Genomic DNA, 16,877 nt, shown 5'->3' on the forward strand with positions numbered 1-16,877 from the left:
GAAAACCCTCTAAAGCCCATCTACACTATTCCCTTATTGTCCATATGTCTATCCAATGACCATTTAAATGCCCTTAATGTTGGCGAGTCCACTACTGTTGTAGGCAGGGCATTCCACGCTCTTACTACTCTCTGAGTAAAGAACCTACCTCTGACATCTGTCCTGTATCTATCTTCCCTCAATTTAAAGCTATGTCCCCTCGTGCTAGACATCACCATCCGAGGAAAAAGGCTCTCACTGTCCACCCTATCTAATCCTCTGATCATCTTGTATGCCTCAATTAAGTCACCTCTTAACCTTCTTCTCTCTAATGAAAACAGCCTCAAGTCCCTCAGCCTTTCCTCATAAGATCTTCCCTCCATACCAGGCAACATCCTGATAAATCTCCTCTGCACCCGTTCCAAAGCTTCCACATCCTTCCTATAATGCGGCGACCAGAATTGCACGCAATACTCCAAGTGCGGCCGCACCAGAGTTTTGTACAGCTGCAACATGAGAAGGGGGCGGCGAGCGGCCCTTTTGCGAACCGCTGCGACCATTGGGGGATAGCAGGTTTTGCGGCAGTCTTCGCTTGACGGAGTGGCTCGCGAGGTCAATTAAAGGACAGTGAAGACACATTCGCTGTGGGCCTGGAGTCACGTGTAGGCCAGACCGGGTAAGGACGGCAGAGTTCCTTCCCCCGAAGGACATTGATGAACCCGGATGGGGCTTTGTTGGCGACAATCCCCTGGTTTCACGGTTGGCATTGCCCTCTTGGGCGTTGTCGGGGCTGCGTTTTATCGAGGCACGTGGGGAGTTTACCATCGCACCCCCGGCTTGCACCTTGCCGTTGGTTGTTTGTGGGAGCTTGCTGTGCGTGCAGTTGCTGTCTTGTTGTCCACATTTAAGAACATAAAACATAGAACATTACAGCGCAGCACAGGCCCTTCGGCCCTCGATAAAACATAGAACATTACAGCGCAGCACAGGCCCTTCGGCCCTCGATGTTGCGCCGACCTGTGAAACCCTTCTAAAGCCCATCTACACTATTCCATTATAGAATATAGAACAGTACAGCACAGAACAGGCCCTTCGGCCCTCGATGTTGTGCCGAGCAATGATCACCCGACTCAAACCCACGTATCCACCCTATACCCATAACCCAACAAACCCCCCCACCACCTTACTTTTTAGGACACTGCGGGCAATTTAGCATGGCCAATCCACCTAACCAGCACATCTTTGGAGCGTGGGAGGAAACCGGAGCACCCGGAGGAAACCCGCGCACACACGGGGAGGATGTGCAGACTCCGCACAGACAGTGACCCAAGCCGGGAATCGAACCTGGGACCCTGGAGCTGTGAAGCATTTATGCTAACCACCATGCTACCGTGCTGCCCCCATTATCGTCCATATGTTTATCCAATGACCATTTAAATGCCCTTAATGTTGGCGAGTCCACTACTGTTGCAGGCAGGGCATTCCACGCCCTTACTACTCTTCGTTAACTTTAGAGCCAATGTGGGTGGTGACAAGGAGAATGGGAAGCGGGTATGAATATAGTCAAGTAAAATCACCACAATCCCAGATGACCACAGGCCACTTTCCCCTTTGAGGGGGGAGAGCTGATGGGTGGTGATTTAACCTGAGCGTCACCACGTCTCAGGAGAGTGGGGGAGGGGGGTGAGGTTGAGAAGTCGTGAATAACCTCAGCCATGATTGAATGGCGGAGCAGACTCGAGGGGCCGAGTGGCCTAATTCTGCTCCTGCGTCTTATGGTCTTACATCGGCCCCCTTGTCTGGGATGAAGGGACGAGGGGAACAGGAAGTGGGTAAGAATGCACAAGATGGAGGATTGCAAGGGCTGAACAATGCAGCCCCACGTGAAGAAGACGGCAGGAGGCTTGGGAGAAGGCGGAGGAGGGACTGGGATGAGGCAGAGGATCTGGAAATGGTTACTTTGAGGTTGAAAATGCCCCCGTTCGAATGTCTGCCCCTCGTCGCTCAGCCTCTCGAGCGCCGCACAATAAACTTGATCTGCTGATCCTCTGAGCCTTTTGTCCAGCCCTCCTTCCCCTCGTCATGCCAGCACACACACACACACACACACACGCAGGACCCCCTCCCCTCGTAGCAGCATTATCCTCCTGCTGAATTCAATCTTCCAGCCCCATTCTGTTCTGTGTGAAAAAGCAGCTTAGTCTCCACGGCAACAGGGACTCCTGGGAACCAATGCTTGCGCGCAATGTTCCAGTTTCTTCTGAGGAGATTAGACAAAAAAATAAAGGCGAGGACCCACCAACCCCCCCCCCCCCCCCACGCCCACCCACACCACCCACCCACCCCGCCAACCTTGTGTTCGCTGATCTACAATGGCAGCCCGCCCGTTCAGCTGCCCCTCCATTTTAAAATCCTCGTCTCATCTTCAAATTCTCCCCAACCTCACACTCTCCCCCCCCCCCTTCCCAATTCACCCCTCCTTCCAGCCCCCACAAGCTTCCCAGATCCCGGTTACCCCCCCCCCCCCCCCCGCCCCACCCTGAAAACCTGGCCTCGATTTTAATAAGTCGGCCATTGGAATTGTCTGCGCAAACCTCTCCACCTCGCTCCATCCCTGTAACCCGCCTCTTAAAACCTATCACGCCGGTGAGATTCTTGACCATCGAGCTTAATATCTTCTCGGCGATTTGTTGAGTTGTTTTAGAACGCTCCTGGAAAACCCCGTGACGGTTTTTTTTTTAAAAACCGTGTCAAAGGCTCCAGGGAAATGGAAGTTATTTTTCAGACAGCGGGGTCCCGTTGACATTGTGGATTGCTCACCCCAAGGTGGACAGAGACAGCGGGGCTGAGGAATCCCTGCTTCTTCTGAGCCAGTCAATACTCACCCTTTCAGAATCTGACCAACCAATAGCTGAGCCAGACCAGTGTCCAACCCACGGCCTGTTCAAAGTTTACTGATTCCAACCAGTGGCCTCCACACCCGTAAGCCGGGGAGGGCCAATAAATCAGGGGCGATCCTGGTCCAGGTTATTATCTAGTCGCCCTCACCCCCACAGGAAAGTGTGTCTGTATGTGTGTGTCACTGTTTGTATGTGCATCTGTATGTGTCTGTCTGTATGTGTGTGTGTGTGTGTCTGTCTGTCTGTATGTGTGTGTGTGTCTGTCTGTATGTGCATGTGTGTGTCTGTATGTGTGTGTGTGAGTCTGTCTGTATGTGTGTGTGTCTGTATGTGCTTGTGATGTGTGTACGTCTGTCTATATGTGCTTGTGAGAGTGTGTGTGTGCTTGTGTGTGTGTCTGTATGTGCAAGTGTGTGTGTGTCTGTATGTGCAAGTGTGTGTGTGTCTGTATGTGTGTGTGTCTGTATGTGTGTGTATGTCTGTATGTGTGTGTCTGTATGTGTGTGTGTGTCTATGTGTATGTGTGTGTGAGTCTGTGTGTGTGTCTGTATGTGTGTGTGTCTGTCTATGTGCACGTGTGTACATGTGTGTGTGTGTCTATATGTGTGTGTGTCTGTATGTGTGTGTGTCTGTCTATGTGCACGTGTGTACATGTGTGTGTGTGTGTCTGTCTATGTGCATGTGTGTGTGTCTGTCTGCATGTGTATGTCTGTATGTGTGTGTGTCTGTCTATGTGCACGTGTGTACATGTGTGTGTGTGTCTGTCTGTGTGCATGTGTGTGTCTGTACGTGCGCGTGTGTGTGTGTCTGTCTGTACGTGCGCGTGTGTGTGTGTCTGTCTGTACGTGTGTGTCTGTATGTGTGTGTCTGTCTGTACGTGTGTGTGTCTGTCTATGTGCACGTGTGTGTGTCTGTACATGCGTGTGTGTGTGTCTGTCTGTATGTGCATGTGTGTGGCTGTGTGTCTGTCTGTACGTGTGTGTATGTGTGTGTCTATATGTGTGCGTGTGTGTCTGTCTGTACTTGCGTGTGTGTCTGTCTGTCTGTATGTGTGTGTGTGTGTGTGCCTGTCTGTCTGTATGTGTGTGTGTGTGTGTGTGCCTGTCTGTCTGTACGTGTGTGTGTCTGTATGTGCGTCTGTGTGTGTGTCTGTACGTGTGTGTGTGTGGCTGTATGTGTGTGTGTGTGTGCCTGTCTGTCTGTACGTGCGTGTGTGTGTGTGTGTGCCTGTCTGTCTGTATGTGTGTGTGTGTGTGCCTGTCTGTCTGTACGTGTGTGTGTCTGTACGTGTGTGTGTGTGGCTGTATGTGTGTGTGTGTGCCTGTCTGTCTGTACGTGCGTGTGTGTGTGTGTGTGCCTGTCTGTCTGTACGTGTGTGTGTCTGTATGTGCGTCTGTGTGTGTGTGTGTGTGGCTGTATGTGTGTGTGTGTGTCTGTCTGTACGTGTGTGTGTCTGTATGTGCGTGTGTGTGTCTGTACGTGTGTGTGTGTGGCTGTATGTGTGTGTGTGTGTCTGTCTCATACACAGCAGATGGTGAAATTTCAATTTGATGCAAAACAATAAGCTGGAATTGATGACCATCATAAAACTATCGTCGATTTGTCGTAAAAACCCATCTGGTCACTAATGTCCCCTTTAGGGAAGGAAATCTGCCGTCCTTACCCGGTCTGGCCTACATGTGACTCCAGACCCACAGCGATGGGGTTGACTCTTAACTTGAATGTCCGAGCGAGACACTCAGTTCAAGGGGCAATTAGGGACGGGCAACAAATGCTGGACCCGCCCAGCGACGCCCACGTCCCACAAAAGAGAAAAAGAAAAAAAATCTCATTGTGGCAGCTGGGGGAATTTAAATGTAATTAATTTGGTAACAATTGTATATTAGATAGTTGATGTGCAGGGGCACTGCCGAATGTCGCCAAGGTGTAATGGTCATTTGGAGGGCCGGTGCATGTCAGATGGGCCGAATTGCCTGCTGCCCCGTTTCTGAATGACAGGAGGCGGAATGAAGGGGCTGACCACACCCCCCTCCTAGTCCTGTACCCAGAAGTGATGGGCTGGCATCCTGCGCACCTTATCGGAACTTCCAGGATACTGCGAGGCCTGGATAGAGAGGACGTGGAGAGGATGTTTCCACTTGCAGGAGAAACTAGAAACAGAGGCACAGCCTCAGACTAGAGGGACGATCCATTAAAACCGAGATGAGGAGGAATTTCTTCAGCCAGAAGGTGGTGAATCACGGCAACACAGTGGTTAGCAGTGTTGCTTCACAGCTCCAGGGTCCCGGGTTCGATTCCCGGCTCGGGTCACTGTCTGTGCGGAGTCTGCGTGGGTTTCCTCCGGGTGCTCCGGTTTCCTCCCACAAGTCCCGAAAGGCGTGATTGTTAGGTAATTTGGACATTCTGAATTCTCCCTCTGTGTACCCAAACAGGCGCCGGTATGTGGCAACTAGGGGCTCTTCACAGTAACGTCATTGCAGTGTTAATGTAAGCCTACTTGTGACAATAAAGATTATTCTTATTATCTGTGGAACTCATTGCCGCAGAAGGCTGTGCAGGCCAAGTCACTCAGTGTCTTTAATACCGATTCCTGATTAATGAGCGGACCAGGGGTTATGGGGAGAAGGCAGGAGAATGGGGATAAGAAGCACGTTAGACATAATTGAATGGCGGAGCAGACTCGATGGGCCGGGTGACCTAATTCTGCTTCTGTGTCTTATGGATGTAGGTGAGGATCGTGCCACCTTGACAATGCCCTCCTTATAATCGGGTGAGGGAAGTGAACATCCTGATGGCTTGTGGGTGGCACGCAAGTCTGTAACGAGCCTCTGGTGAAGCAGCATTAATTGGTCCCGGGCTCTCTTCCGACTAGGAACGCCGCGCTCCTTCCACCTGCAATTCATGTCCTGTTTGCAAACCTACATTAGGTTAACCGTTTGTAAGTCTTTTCTGGGACAACGTCCTGTACATGGAAAGTTTCTCTGACCTTGACATGGAGAGAGAGAGAAACTATTTCTGTTCCATAAACCCCAGGGATTGTCGGAATCGGCAACAAGAAATCTTTGCTTCCTGCGCCCGGATCTTTACTGGGATTTATTTAGAGATATCAGTTTACTGTCAGTCCCCAGCACCAGGCAAATAATTCTTTTACGTTCAATAGGAACCATGGGCCGCGATTCTCCCAACGGGAGACTGAGTGCCGACGCCGGAGTGAAACCCGGAGTGTTTCACTCCGGAGTCGGAGGCCGCTCCTTGCCCCCTATTCCCCCCCCCCCCCCCCCCCACCCGGGGGGCTAGGAACGGAATCCCGAGTGCCCGGCCTTGGCGCTTGCGCCAAAGCGGGCAAGTGACGTCAGCCGCGAATGCGCAGGTTGGCCGGCTCCAACCCGCGCATGCGCGGTTGCCGTCTTCCCCTCCGCTGCCCCGCAAGACGTGGCAGCTTGATCTTGCAGGGCGGCGGAGGGAAAAGAGTGCGTCGTTTACAGACGCCGGCCCGACGATCAGTGGGCACTGATCGCGGGCCAGACATCTGCTGAGCACGCCCGTGGTGCTCGATCCTCTCTCCGCTCCCCCACAGGCCCCACACTCACCGGTCGCGCGCTGTTCACGCCGGCAGCGACCAGGTGTGGTTGACGCCGGCGTGAACCGGTCGGGTTCGGCAGGCCGCTCGGCCCATCCGGGCCGGAGAACGGCGACCGGCGATTCTCCGCGCGGGCTGTCGAAAAAAGCGACACGCCATTTTTTTTGGGGGGGGGGGGGAGAATCGCGGGGGGTGCCAGGGCGGCGTGGCGTGACTCGCCCGGCCCACCCGCGATTCTCCCACCCGGCGTGGGGGTGCGGAGAATCGCACCGCTCATGTGGGCGAGTAACAGGTTAGCGATGGAGGCATCGCTTTCCCCGACATTCGCAGCAGTAACGAAAGCCCTCTCTCAAAACGAAAACCATCGCCCTGAGTACATTCAGCTGCTGTCCCGAAACAGGGAGGGAAAGCTGCAGATGGGATGTGAAAAGAGAGAGAGAAATGGAGGGATGAAGCAAGGTACGAAGCTCTGGATTGCTCCCCGCGCCACACACGCTTGCCAGGGTAGAGCGAGGGACGGTGGATGTATGGGTTTGAGGCCTAGTACAGGATGGAGGCCTTAAAATTCTCGGGGCATTGAGAACAGTTCTGGGGCAGGAAGCATCTATTTATAAGGGATGGGTTGTATCTCCACAGGACTGCAACTAATAGCCTTGTAGGAAGGTAATTTTGGTTGGGAAACGCTTAAACTTTTCTAAATGGTGCTCATTTTAGTTTATCAGAGGAATCAAGTGTATAAAATGAGTATGTAGGGAATGGTATTAGGCAGGTGTGTGCTATGAGAATACAGAGACAGGTCGACAATGCACATAAACACACAAAGTGTCAAGGTTGGTGAGCTGCCCAATCGTATTGCGGGAATATGATGCAGTAGAAACTAGGTGCAGGAGGAGGCCATTCAGCCCTTCGAGCCTGCTCCACCATTCAACATGATCATGGCTGTTCCTCTATCTCAACGCCCGACTCCCAGAGATCTCCCCAGACCCCTTGACACCTTTTAGAGTTTAGAAATCCATTTCCTTCTCAGGGCGGCACGTGGCGCAGTGGTTAGCACTGGGGCTACGGTGCTGAGGACCCGGGTTCGAATCCCGGCTCTGGGTCGCTGTCTGTGTGGAGTCTGCACGTTCTCCCCGTGTGTGCGTGGGTTTCCTCCGGGTGCTCCGGTTTCCTCCCACAGTCCAAAGATGTGCAGGTTAGGTGGGGTTACGGGGGATAGGGCAGGGCAGTGGGCCGAGGTAGGGCGCTCTTTCAGAGGGTTGGAGCAGACCCGATGGGCAGAATGGCCTCCTTCTGCACTGTAGGGATTCTATAATTCTATTCTATGGGCTGGCATGTACTTATGTTGGAGGGAGAGATTGTAGTGATGAAGAGGGGATGTCTTGAGGGGGGGGCGAAGACAGAATCAATTTGATTAGATTTGAAAGAAAGATGTGCATTTATAATGATCTATAATGATCTTTATTAGTGTCACAAGTCAGCTTACATTAACACTGCAATGAAGTTACTGTGAAAAGCCCCTAGTCGCCACATTCCGGCGCCTGTCCGGGGAGGCTGGTGCGGGAATCGAACCGTGCTGCTGGCCTGCCTTGGTCTGCTTTCAAAGCCAGCTATTTAGCCCAGTGGGCTAAACCAGCCCCTTGGTGCTACAGTGGGTGCTGTATTTAAAGATAGCATTTGACAAAGTTCCAAACGCTGGCCGCAGAACTGTCGCTCACAGGAACAGGAGGGTCAGTACCAACTTAGATTAAAAATTGGCTGAAGGGCAGAGAACGAGGGGTCATTTGTCAGACTGGAGAACGGTGGTGACCCCCCCCCCGCCCTCCTGGGGTCAATGCTGAGAAAGAACGTCAGGAAGAAGGTGACTGACGGTAAAGCTGTCATGAAAGGCGCTATATAAATACAGGCCTTTATAGCTCCACTGCTAATCCAGTTGCTTCCCTTGGCTAAATTCAGTAAGCTCTCTCCCAACATTCCTGATAATCCTGTCTTCCCGTGTTGTTTGCCTGTGGCGTTCCCGGGGCAGTTAAATAATCTAACGCAATTTCTGAAGCTCCATCCGCCTGGGAGATTCGAAATGCCAGCTGCTCCCTCCAGTGGCCGCAGTCGGTACAGGCAGAGCTGTTCCACCAGCTCCCGGGTCAAAGGGCGACGTCCGGCCCTGGGAGCTCCAGATCCATTTACTACAGGCGCATTTGGTCATTTCACTGACGCGGTGCGTCGCCAAACCTTCCCCCTTGATCCCCCCCCCCCCCCCCTTCCCGGCCGGGTGGGGTCCCATCCCTCTTCTGGCCTCTAACCCAATCAAATCTGCCGCTAGAAGGCAATGGATGACCTTCCCAATCCATCCAGCAATTGGGCAATAAATGCTTACTTAAGGGCCTCATCCCGTAATTAATGGGTGCCAGGGCGATTCAGGGGGGCAGTCGCAATTCAGTATCCAAAAGGCAAACACAATTGGGGTAACGTATAGGCTCTGCAGGGGAACTGGGGGGAGAAACCATCGCTCAGGAGGGGAACTGGGGAAGCCCCCTTCCTGCACTCGAATTAAGTAACTGATTGCCATGTACAGCATAGGGTTAGATACAGAGTAAAGCCCCCTCGACACTGTCCCCATCAGACACTCCCAGGACAGGTACAGCACGGGGTTAGATACAGAGTAAAGCCCCCTCTACACTGTCCCCATCAAACACTCCCAGGGCAGGTACAGCATGGGGTTAGATACAGAGTAAAGCTCCCTCTACACTGTCCCCATCAAACACTCCCAGGACAGGTACAGCACGGGGTTAGATACAGAGTAAAGCTCCCTCCACACTGTCCCCATCAAACACTCCCAGGACAGGTACAGCACGGGGTTAGATACAGAGTAAAGCTCCGTCTACACTGTCCCCATCAAACACTCCCAGGACAGGTACAGCACGGGGTTAGATACAGAGTAAAGCTCCCTTTACACTGTCCCCATCAAACACTCCCAGGACAGGTACAGCACGGGGTTAGATACAGAGTAAAGCTCCGTCTACACTGTCCCCATCAAACACTCCCAGGACAGGGACAGCACGGGGTTAGATACAGAGTAAAGCTCCCTCTACACTGTCCCCATCAAACACTCCCAGGTCAGGTACAGCACGGGGTTAGATACAGAGTAAAGCTCCCTCTACACTGTCCCCATCAAACACTCCCAGGATGGTTATAACGTGGTTCGATACAGAGCAAATCTTTTTCTACGCTGTGTCTCAGTCTCGGGAATACCCCCTGACCAGAGATGCATGTCACGTATCAGTTGGTCTGTAATTGAGATTTTCCAGTTCCCCCCCCACATCGGGAAGGGTGGTGGGATGTGGGCGCGGGGGAGGGGGCGTGGGGGAGGGGTGGTTTGTGCGGTGGGCCCACCGTTGAGGGATAAATATTGACAAGGTCACGAAGGATAACTCCATCTGCTCTTCTGCAAAGTGATGCCCGTGGGGGTCCTTCCTGTCCACCTGAGAGGGAAATGTGACATGGCGTCTGAGGGCCAGCAATCGTGACAGTGCTGCCCCCCCCCCCCCCCCTCATTACCGCACAGCTTCATTCTTGTGCTTGGAACTCCTGGTGCAGGACCCCCCCTCCCATGTTCCTGTCAACCCACCACTTTCTGACTCCTATTACGATCCCAAACCAGGGCTTGGATACTGGACAAAAACCCCCATAATTTATTTTAATTTTGTAAGACTGTGAGGAAAGGAGACTTCGCTCCAGGAATAATTTCACGGAGAAATCGGGATATGGTCTATTAAAACAAACTTTATTACTGACACAGTATTAAAATATTTTAACATCACACCAGAAAATAGCCACAATTACCCCTTTAACAATGTTGTACATGTCTGGATGCTCCAATTTGAGAAAGAGAGATCTTTTTGCACTGCTTTAAAGAAAAGATCTGACTCCTGTCAGAACCAGGCAGAAACTCTGGCTGTCTTTCTTCAGCAGGGTGCTCTTTCCAAGGGCCGGGGCAGACCCGATGGGCCGAATAGCCTCCTTCTGCACTGTAAAATTTTAGATTCAGAAGCTACTTCTCAGCTTGTTGCAGCTCCCCTTCCAATCGCACAATTCTGAACTGCTTGGAAAGAAACTGCGAATCTGTCTACAGACATGTCTTGAACTAAACTGCAGTGGGAGCAGATGCTTGACTCTTTAGCTGAACTGTGTTTCTGCAAAATGCCTGATACCTTCGCTCCCCCCACTGATTGCATCATTCTCCCAATCTGAAATCTAATTAAGTCCACAGGGAACCCTCTTAATCCAAACAAAGCTCCGTTAGCCCTAGCTTTTACGATGCTTTAATTGCACCCCGACTCCAGAAATGTTTCAAACCCGAATTCTTTAACGACACCAACCCAGACATTTAACCCTTACAGATACCTACAATGCAATGTTTCTGAAATGTCAACATACATCACACTATCACACTCCAAAGCCAGAGTGTCCCCACTGAGGCACATTGTGAAGGAGGGAACGGCATTTTAACCTGTCTCGCCCTTTGGGAAAATGGCGAAATCGGGTGCGAAGCTGGTTTTTCAGCCTGCTCTATTTAACCTCCCCCCCCACCGAAGATTCACCTCTCCTGATTCCCCGACTGCCGATTTAGTTGAGAGTAAAGTGCCCCCTGGGTGTTGGGCTGGTTCTTCTGCCCAGGAAAGTAGTGGTTGAGGCGTCAATAACCAGGGGGCGTAGCTTTACGGGAAGGAGAAGAGGATTTAGGGGGGGGGGGGGGGTTTGGACAATGTTTTCACCTAGAGGATGATGGGAATCTGGAACTCGCTGCCTGAAAGGGTGGTGGGAGGCGGGAACCCTCACAACGTTTAAGAAGCATTTCGATGAGCATCTGAGGCGCCCCAGCGACACAAGGCGACGGACCAACTGCTGGGAAATGGGATTAGAATGGATAGGTGCTTGATGGCCAGCACAGACAGGATGGGCCGAACGGCCTCTATCTGTGCTGTAAAACTCACCGGGCGGAATTTCGGCGTTCACACCAATGGCGTATCCCCGCCGCATTGTTTTCCCGGGACAGAAGGGTGCTTTCAAAGAGAAAACCTCGTTGACAATGGTGGGTCCAGATGTTGCCGTCACCTCCGTAGGGTCAGTGGGGGGGGGGGCTGCTCAGCGCATGGCCACACTCCGGCCTCTGCAAAGGAGTCACTTGGGGAATTCTAACAGGTGGTCTTTGTTGCTTTGTCTTCCAGGCGAAATTGATTGTTCCGAACAGCACGGCAGGTCTGATCATCGGGAAAGGCGGAGCAACAGTCAAGGCCGTGATGGAGCAGTCCGGGGCCTGGGTCCAGCTCTCCCAGAAGCCGGAAGGGATTAACCTGCAGGAGCGAGTGGTGACGGTGAGCGGCGAGGGGGAGCAGAACCGCAAGGCGGTGGAGCTGATCGTCCAGAAGATCCAGGAGGACCCGCAGAGCGGCAGCTGCCTCAACATCAGCTACGCCAACATCTCGGGCCCCGTCGCCAACTCCAACCCCACCGGCTCCCCGTACGCCAACTCGACGGAGGTGCTGCCGGCCGCGGCCTCTGCGGCGGGCCTGCTGGGGCACGCCAACCTGGCCGGCGTGGCGGGCTTCACCACCGGCCTGTCCAGCTTTACCGGCAACGACCTGCTGGCCATCAGCTCGGCGCTCAACACGCTGGCCAGCTACGGATACAACACCAACTCCCTCGGCCTGGGCCTCAACCCGGCCACCGCCACCGGCGTCCTGGCTGCCGTGGCGGCCAGCGCCAACCCGGCGGCCGCCGCCGCCGCCAACCTGCTGGCCTCCTACGCCAGCGAGGCCTCGGGCGGCGGAGGCGGCAACATGCCCGGCAGCGCGGTGGGCACCTTCTCGCTGGGCTCGCTGGCCGCCGCCACCAACGGCTACTTCGGCGCGGCCTCACCGCTGGCGGCCGGCTCCATCCTGGCCGCGGAGAAGCTGGGCGAGGGCTCCAAGGACGTGGTGGAGATCGCGGTGCCGGAGAACCTGGTGGGCGCCATTTTGGGAAAAGGCGGGAAGACGCTGGTCGAGTACCAGGAGTTGACTGGCGCCCGGATTCAGATCTCCAAAAAGGGCGAGTTTATTCCCGGCACCAGGAACCGCAAGGTGACGATCACGGGCACAGCGGCAGCAACCCAGGCGGCGCAGTATTTAATCAGCCAGCGGATCACCTACGAACAGGGGGTCCGGGCAGCAAACCTCCAGAAAGTGGGTTAAAAACAAGAGAAAGAAGCAGCTGCGAAACAGAAAGACAGGTTTCCGTTTTTTTTTAAAAACTGAAAGGGGCTTATATAGTACTTGATTCTAATTAAAACGTCTTGTATTAATATATTATATGACAACGTCAGAGATCTGTGTATATGTAAATAATGTTTGCCACTCGTTTCCATGGAGACCAGTTTTCTTTCCTGCTACCCCCAACTCTTCCCCCCCCCCCTCACCTCCATTTTGTTTTCAGCCCCCCCCCCCCGGCACCTCCCCGCCTCAGTCCCTTATCGCCCCCCCCGCCCCCCTAATAGTGCACGGCTTGGCCTGGACTTGACCAAATCAGCCTCCGCCAAATGGTCAGCTGGTGCCTCCATCCCTTCCCCCGCTTCCTATTCCTCCAGGAGATGTGGGCGCCGCTGGCTGTATAGGCCCAGCATCCATTGCCCATCCCCAATTGCCCCTTGAGACGTTGACGGTGAGACTCCGCCTTGAACCGCAGAGGTCTCCTCCCCCCCCCCCTCGTCCCCCCGAGGTGTAGGTGCACCCTCCATTCTGTTAGGGAGATCGTTCCAGGATTCTGACCCAGCAACGCTGAAGGATCGGCCGATTATATTTCCCAGTCAGGATGGTGGGGAGGGGGGTCGGCTGGGGAGGGGGGGGGTGCGGGGCGGGGGGGGGGGGGGGGGTGTCGGGGGGGCGGGGGGTCGGCTGGGGAGGGGGGGGGCGGGGGGCATCGGCGGGGGGGTGGGGTCGGCGGGGTGGGGGTGGGGGTCGGCGGGGGGTGTGGGGGGGGGCGGGGGGGGCGGCTGGGTTGGGGGGCAGGGGGGGGCGGGGGGGTGGCGATGGGGAGGGTTGGCGGGGGGTGGGGGGGTGGGGGGTTCGGCGGGGGTGTGTGGGGGGGGCGGGGGGGCGGCTGGGGGTTGGGGGTGGTGGGGCGGAGGGGGGGGACGCGGGAGGTGGGGGGGTGGGGGGGGAGGAGAAGCTCAGCAGCCTGGTTGGGGAACCTCCAGGAGATGGTGTTCCTCATGTGTCCGCTGCTCCTTGTCCCTCTAGATGGTAGCGGCCATGGGGTTTGGCAGGTGCTGCCGAAGGAGCTTTGGTGAGTTACTTCAGTGCGTCTCGTGGACGGTACACACGGCTGCCACTGTGGAGGGAGTGAGTGTTTAGGTGGTGGGGTGGACGGAGAGCCTATCAAGTGGGGCTGCTTTGTCCTGGACCCTTCCCCCCTCCGACTCTAGAGCAGGGTGGGGGTCGCCAGGTGAAACAGAAAATCCCCTCCCCTCCCCCCACCCCCCCCCCCCTCCCCACCTTCCCTTGCAGGGTTAGCGACTCTGGGCGTACCCTTGAAGGTTTTGTCACGTGACGTGCCAGCTCTGGTGGCCCGCAAACCCTCTCCCGGCCCCCACCACTCCTGCCATCCGTCAGTTAGCAAGGCCTTCCTGCCCTTTGGCTGTCATTGGACAGGCGAACAGACCAATCCCTCCCCCGTTGGATGATGTCAGACTGCCCAGCAATCCCCAAGCCCCCCCCAACCCATACCCGATATTGTCATGACAAATGAATTAAAGGGATGAACAAAACGAGACATAAAAGATGCACAAAGCCTGGGTGTGGTCCACGGTGAGGTTCAGGAGAACCGTCTTTCATCCCTGGAGGAGTTAGTTGGCAACCCTACTAATCCTCCCAAATTAACCGGCGCGGGGAAAACACTTTGTGACATTTTCTCTTCAAAAGTGTGAGGGAGCCGCCATCTTGGTTCCTGGTGTTGGGCCTGAGTTCCTCTTGCTTTGGAAATTCGGTGCTTTTTTTTAATGGAATAAACCTTTCTGGGAGAGTTTCAGGGTCCTTGTTAGCGAGTCGGGCGACACGGGGCTCCCCAATGTGAGACAGAACCGAGAGATTACAACCATCAAGAGAAAATGACAAGGATTGGGCGCTTTTTGCTATTGAAGGGCAAGTGGGGAAGTGCCCTGATCAAGGTCTTAAAGATTGCGGAAGGATTTGATGTCCAGGAGTCCCAGATGTAGAAATGGAACATTGGACATCACGGACGTGTGGCCGTTTGTTCCATGAAAGAACATTTTGGTTTTGCCCCATAATCGGCCCAAGCGGGGGCCACGGGTGGCATGGCGGCAGTGCCTGCCTCACAGGGCCAACGGCCTGGTGTGGGAATCGGGGGTTATGGGGATATAGCGGGAAAGTGGAGGTGAGGATTACCACAACAGATCAGTCAATGATCTCATTGAGTGGCGGAGCAGAGTCGATGGGCCGAATGGCTCTTATGTCTTCCCGTCTGAATACATGAGGCAGAGAGGAATAGAAGGTTGAGATGAAGTAGGGTGGGAAGAGATTGGTTTTGGGGTCTGCACAGCAGCTCGGGACAGTTTGGGGGAGGGGGTCGATAGGCCGACAGTCCCCATCACAAAAACAATGGTGCAAATCGTGAGAGGGCAGGGAGAATTTCGCCAAAGGAAGGATCAGCATTTTTCAGAATGTGTAAAGCCCGTTACACCTCTCTGTTTTTTGTGGATGAGTTACAGCCGAACCCATCGATTCCCTGAGTCCCTCCTATCATCAAACACCTGTTCAATTCTCCTTGAACTCATTCTGACCCCTTCAATACCCTCAGAGGGTCAAGAAGCAAGTCAACACCCAATAGACCCTACTGACAAGGAGTAAATTTAGCGTGACAACAAACGCTCCATAACACCCTAGCCTCAGTACTAAACTCTGTTATAACACTCTCTCTGTAACACCTGTCCCTCAGTATCAGACTCTCAGTTATAACACTCTATCTCTCACACTGTCCCTCAGTATCAGACTCTCAGTTATAACACTCTCTCTGTTACACTGTCCCTCAATATCAGACTCTCAGATATAACACTCTCTCTGTAACACCTGACCCTCAGCATCAGACTCTCAGATATAACACTCTCTCTGTAACACCTGACCCTCAGTATCGGACTCTCAGTTATAACACTCTCTCTCTCACACTGTCCCTCAGTATCAGACTCTCAGATATAACACTCTCTCTCTCACACTGTCCCTCAGTATCAGACTCTCAGATATAACACTCTCTCTGTCACACTGTCCCTCAGTATCAGACTCTCAGATATAACACTCTCTCTCACACTGTCCCTCAGTATCAGACTCTCAGATATAACACTCTCTGTTACACTGTCCCTCAATATCAGACTCTCAGTTATAACACTCTCTCTCACACACTGTCCCTCAGTATCAGACTCTCAGTTATAACACTCTCTCTCTCACACTGTCCCTCAGTATCAGACTCTCAGATATAACACTCTCTCTGTCACACTGTCCCTCAGTATCAGACTCTCAGATATAACACTCTCTCTGTAACACCTGACCCTCAGTATCAGACTCTCAGTTATAACACTCTCTCTGTTACACTGTCCCTCAGTATCAGACACTGTTATAACACTCTCTTATATTGTCGCTTAGTATGAGACTGTCAGTTGTAACACTCTCTGTTACACTGTCCCTCAGTATTAAACTCTCTGTTATAACACTCTGTCTCTCACACCCCACATGCAGTATTAGACTCTCAGTTATTTTTTTAAAATGTATTTTATTACAAACATGTATCAAAACAGGTTACAGCGAATAAACACCCCGGGAAACATACTTCCCTACAAACAACTATACAGTCTGTACAGATTTTACCCCTTTTTCACCCCAAAACATGTGCGCGTGATTCGCTGGCCCCCCGCCCACGCCTCTCACACTCACCTGCTACCCGCTGAAAGAACCCACTCATTCTCGCCCGAGTCATAAGCACCTTGTGCACCACCTTAAACCGTATCAGGCCCATCCTTGCACAAGAGGAGGTCCCGTTTACCCGACGTAGTGCCCCACTCCATACTCCCCAATTGATCTCCCCTCCCAACTCCCCTTCCCATTTCTCCTTGATCTTCACCACCCGCTCGCCTCCCTGCTCCCCCAGCCACTTATATATATCCCCAATTCTTCCCTCCCCTTCCACATCCGGAAGCAGCAGTCGCTCCAGCAGGGTGTATCCCGGCAATCTAGGGAACTCCTTCCTGACCTTGCGCGCAAAGTCCCTAACCTGTAGATACCTGAACTCACTATTCCTCGGCAGCTCTACCCTCTCCCTTAGCTCCTCCAGACTGGCGAACCCTTCCTCCAAATACAGATCCCTCAACTTGACCAGCCCCA

At 53.5% G+C, this 16,877-nt stretch overlaps 1 protein-coding gene across 1 annotated transcript in view; it reads left to right on the top strand.

Moving 5' to 3' along the window:
- The window catches only part of LOC119957709 (RNA-binding protein Nova-1-like), a 162,354-nt gene extending 149,424 nt beyond the window's left edge, over window positions 1–12,930 (top strand). The window contains exon 5 of the mRNA XM_038785788.1: window positions 11,682–12,930. Coding sequence (XP_038641716.1) covers window positions 11,682–12,686 — 1,005 coding nt within the window. The 3' untranslated portion in view covers window positions 12,687–12,930. The remainder of the gene's footprint in view (window positions 1–11,681) is intronic.
- The last annotated feature ends 3,947 nt before the right edge of the window (window positions 12,931–16,877 follow it).

Source organism: Scyliorhinus canicula, chromosome 27, assembly GCF_902713615.1.
Source record: "Scyliorhinus canicula chromosome 27, sScyCan1.1, whole genome shotgun sequence".
NCBI classification, from domain to species: domain Eukaryota; kingdom Metazoa; phylum Chordata; class Chondrichthyes; order Carcharhiniformes; family Scyliorhinidae; genus Scyliorhinus; species Scyliorhinus canicula.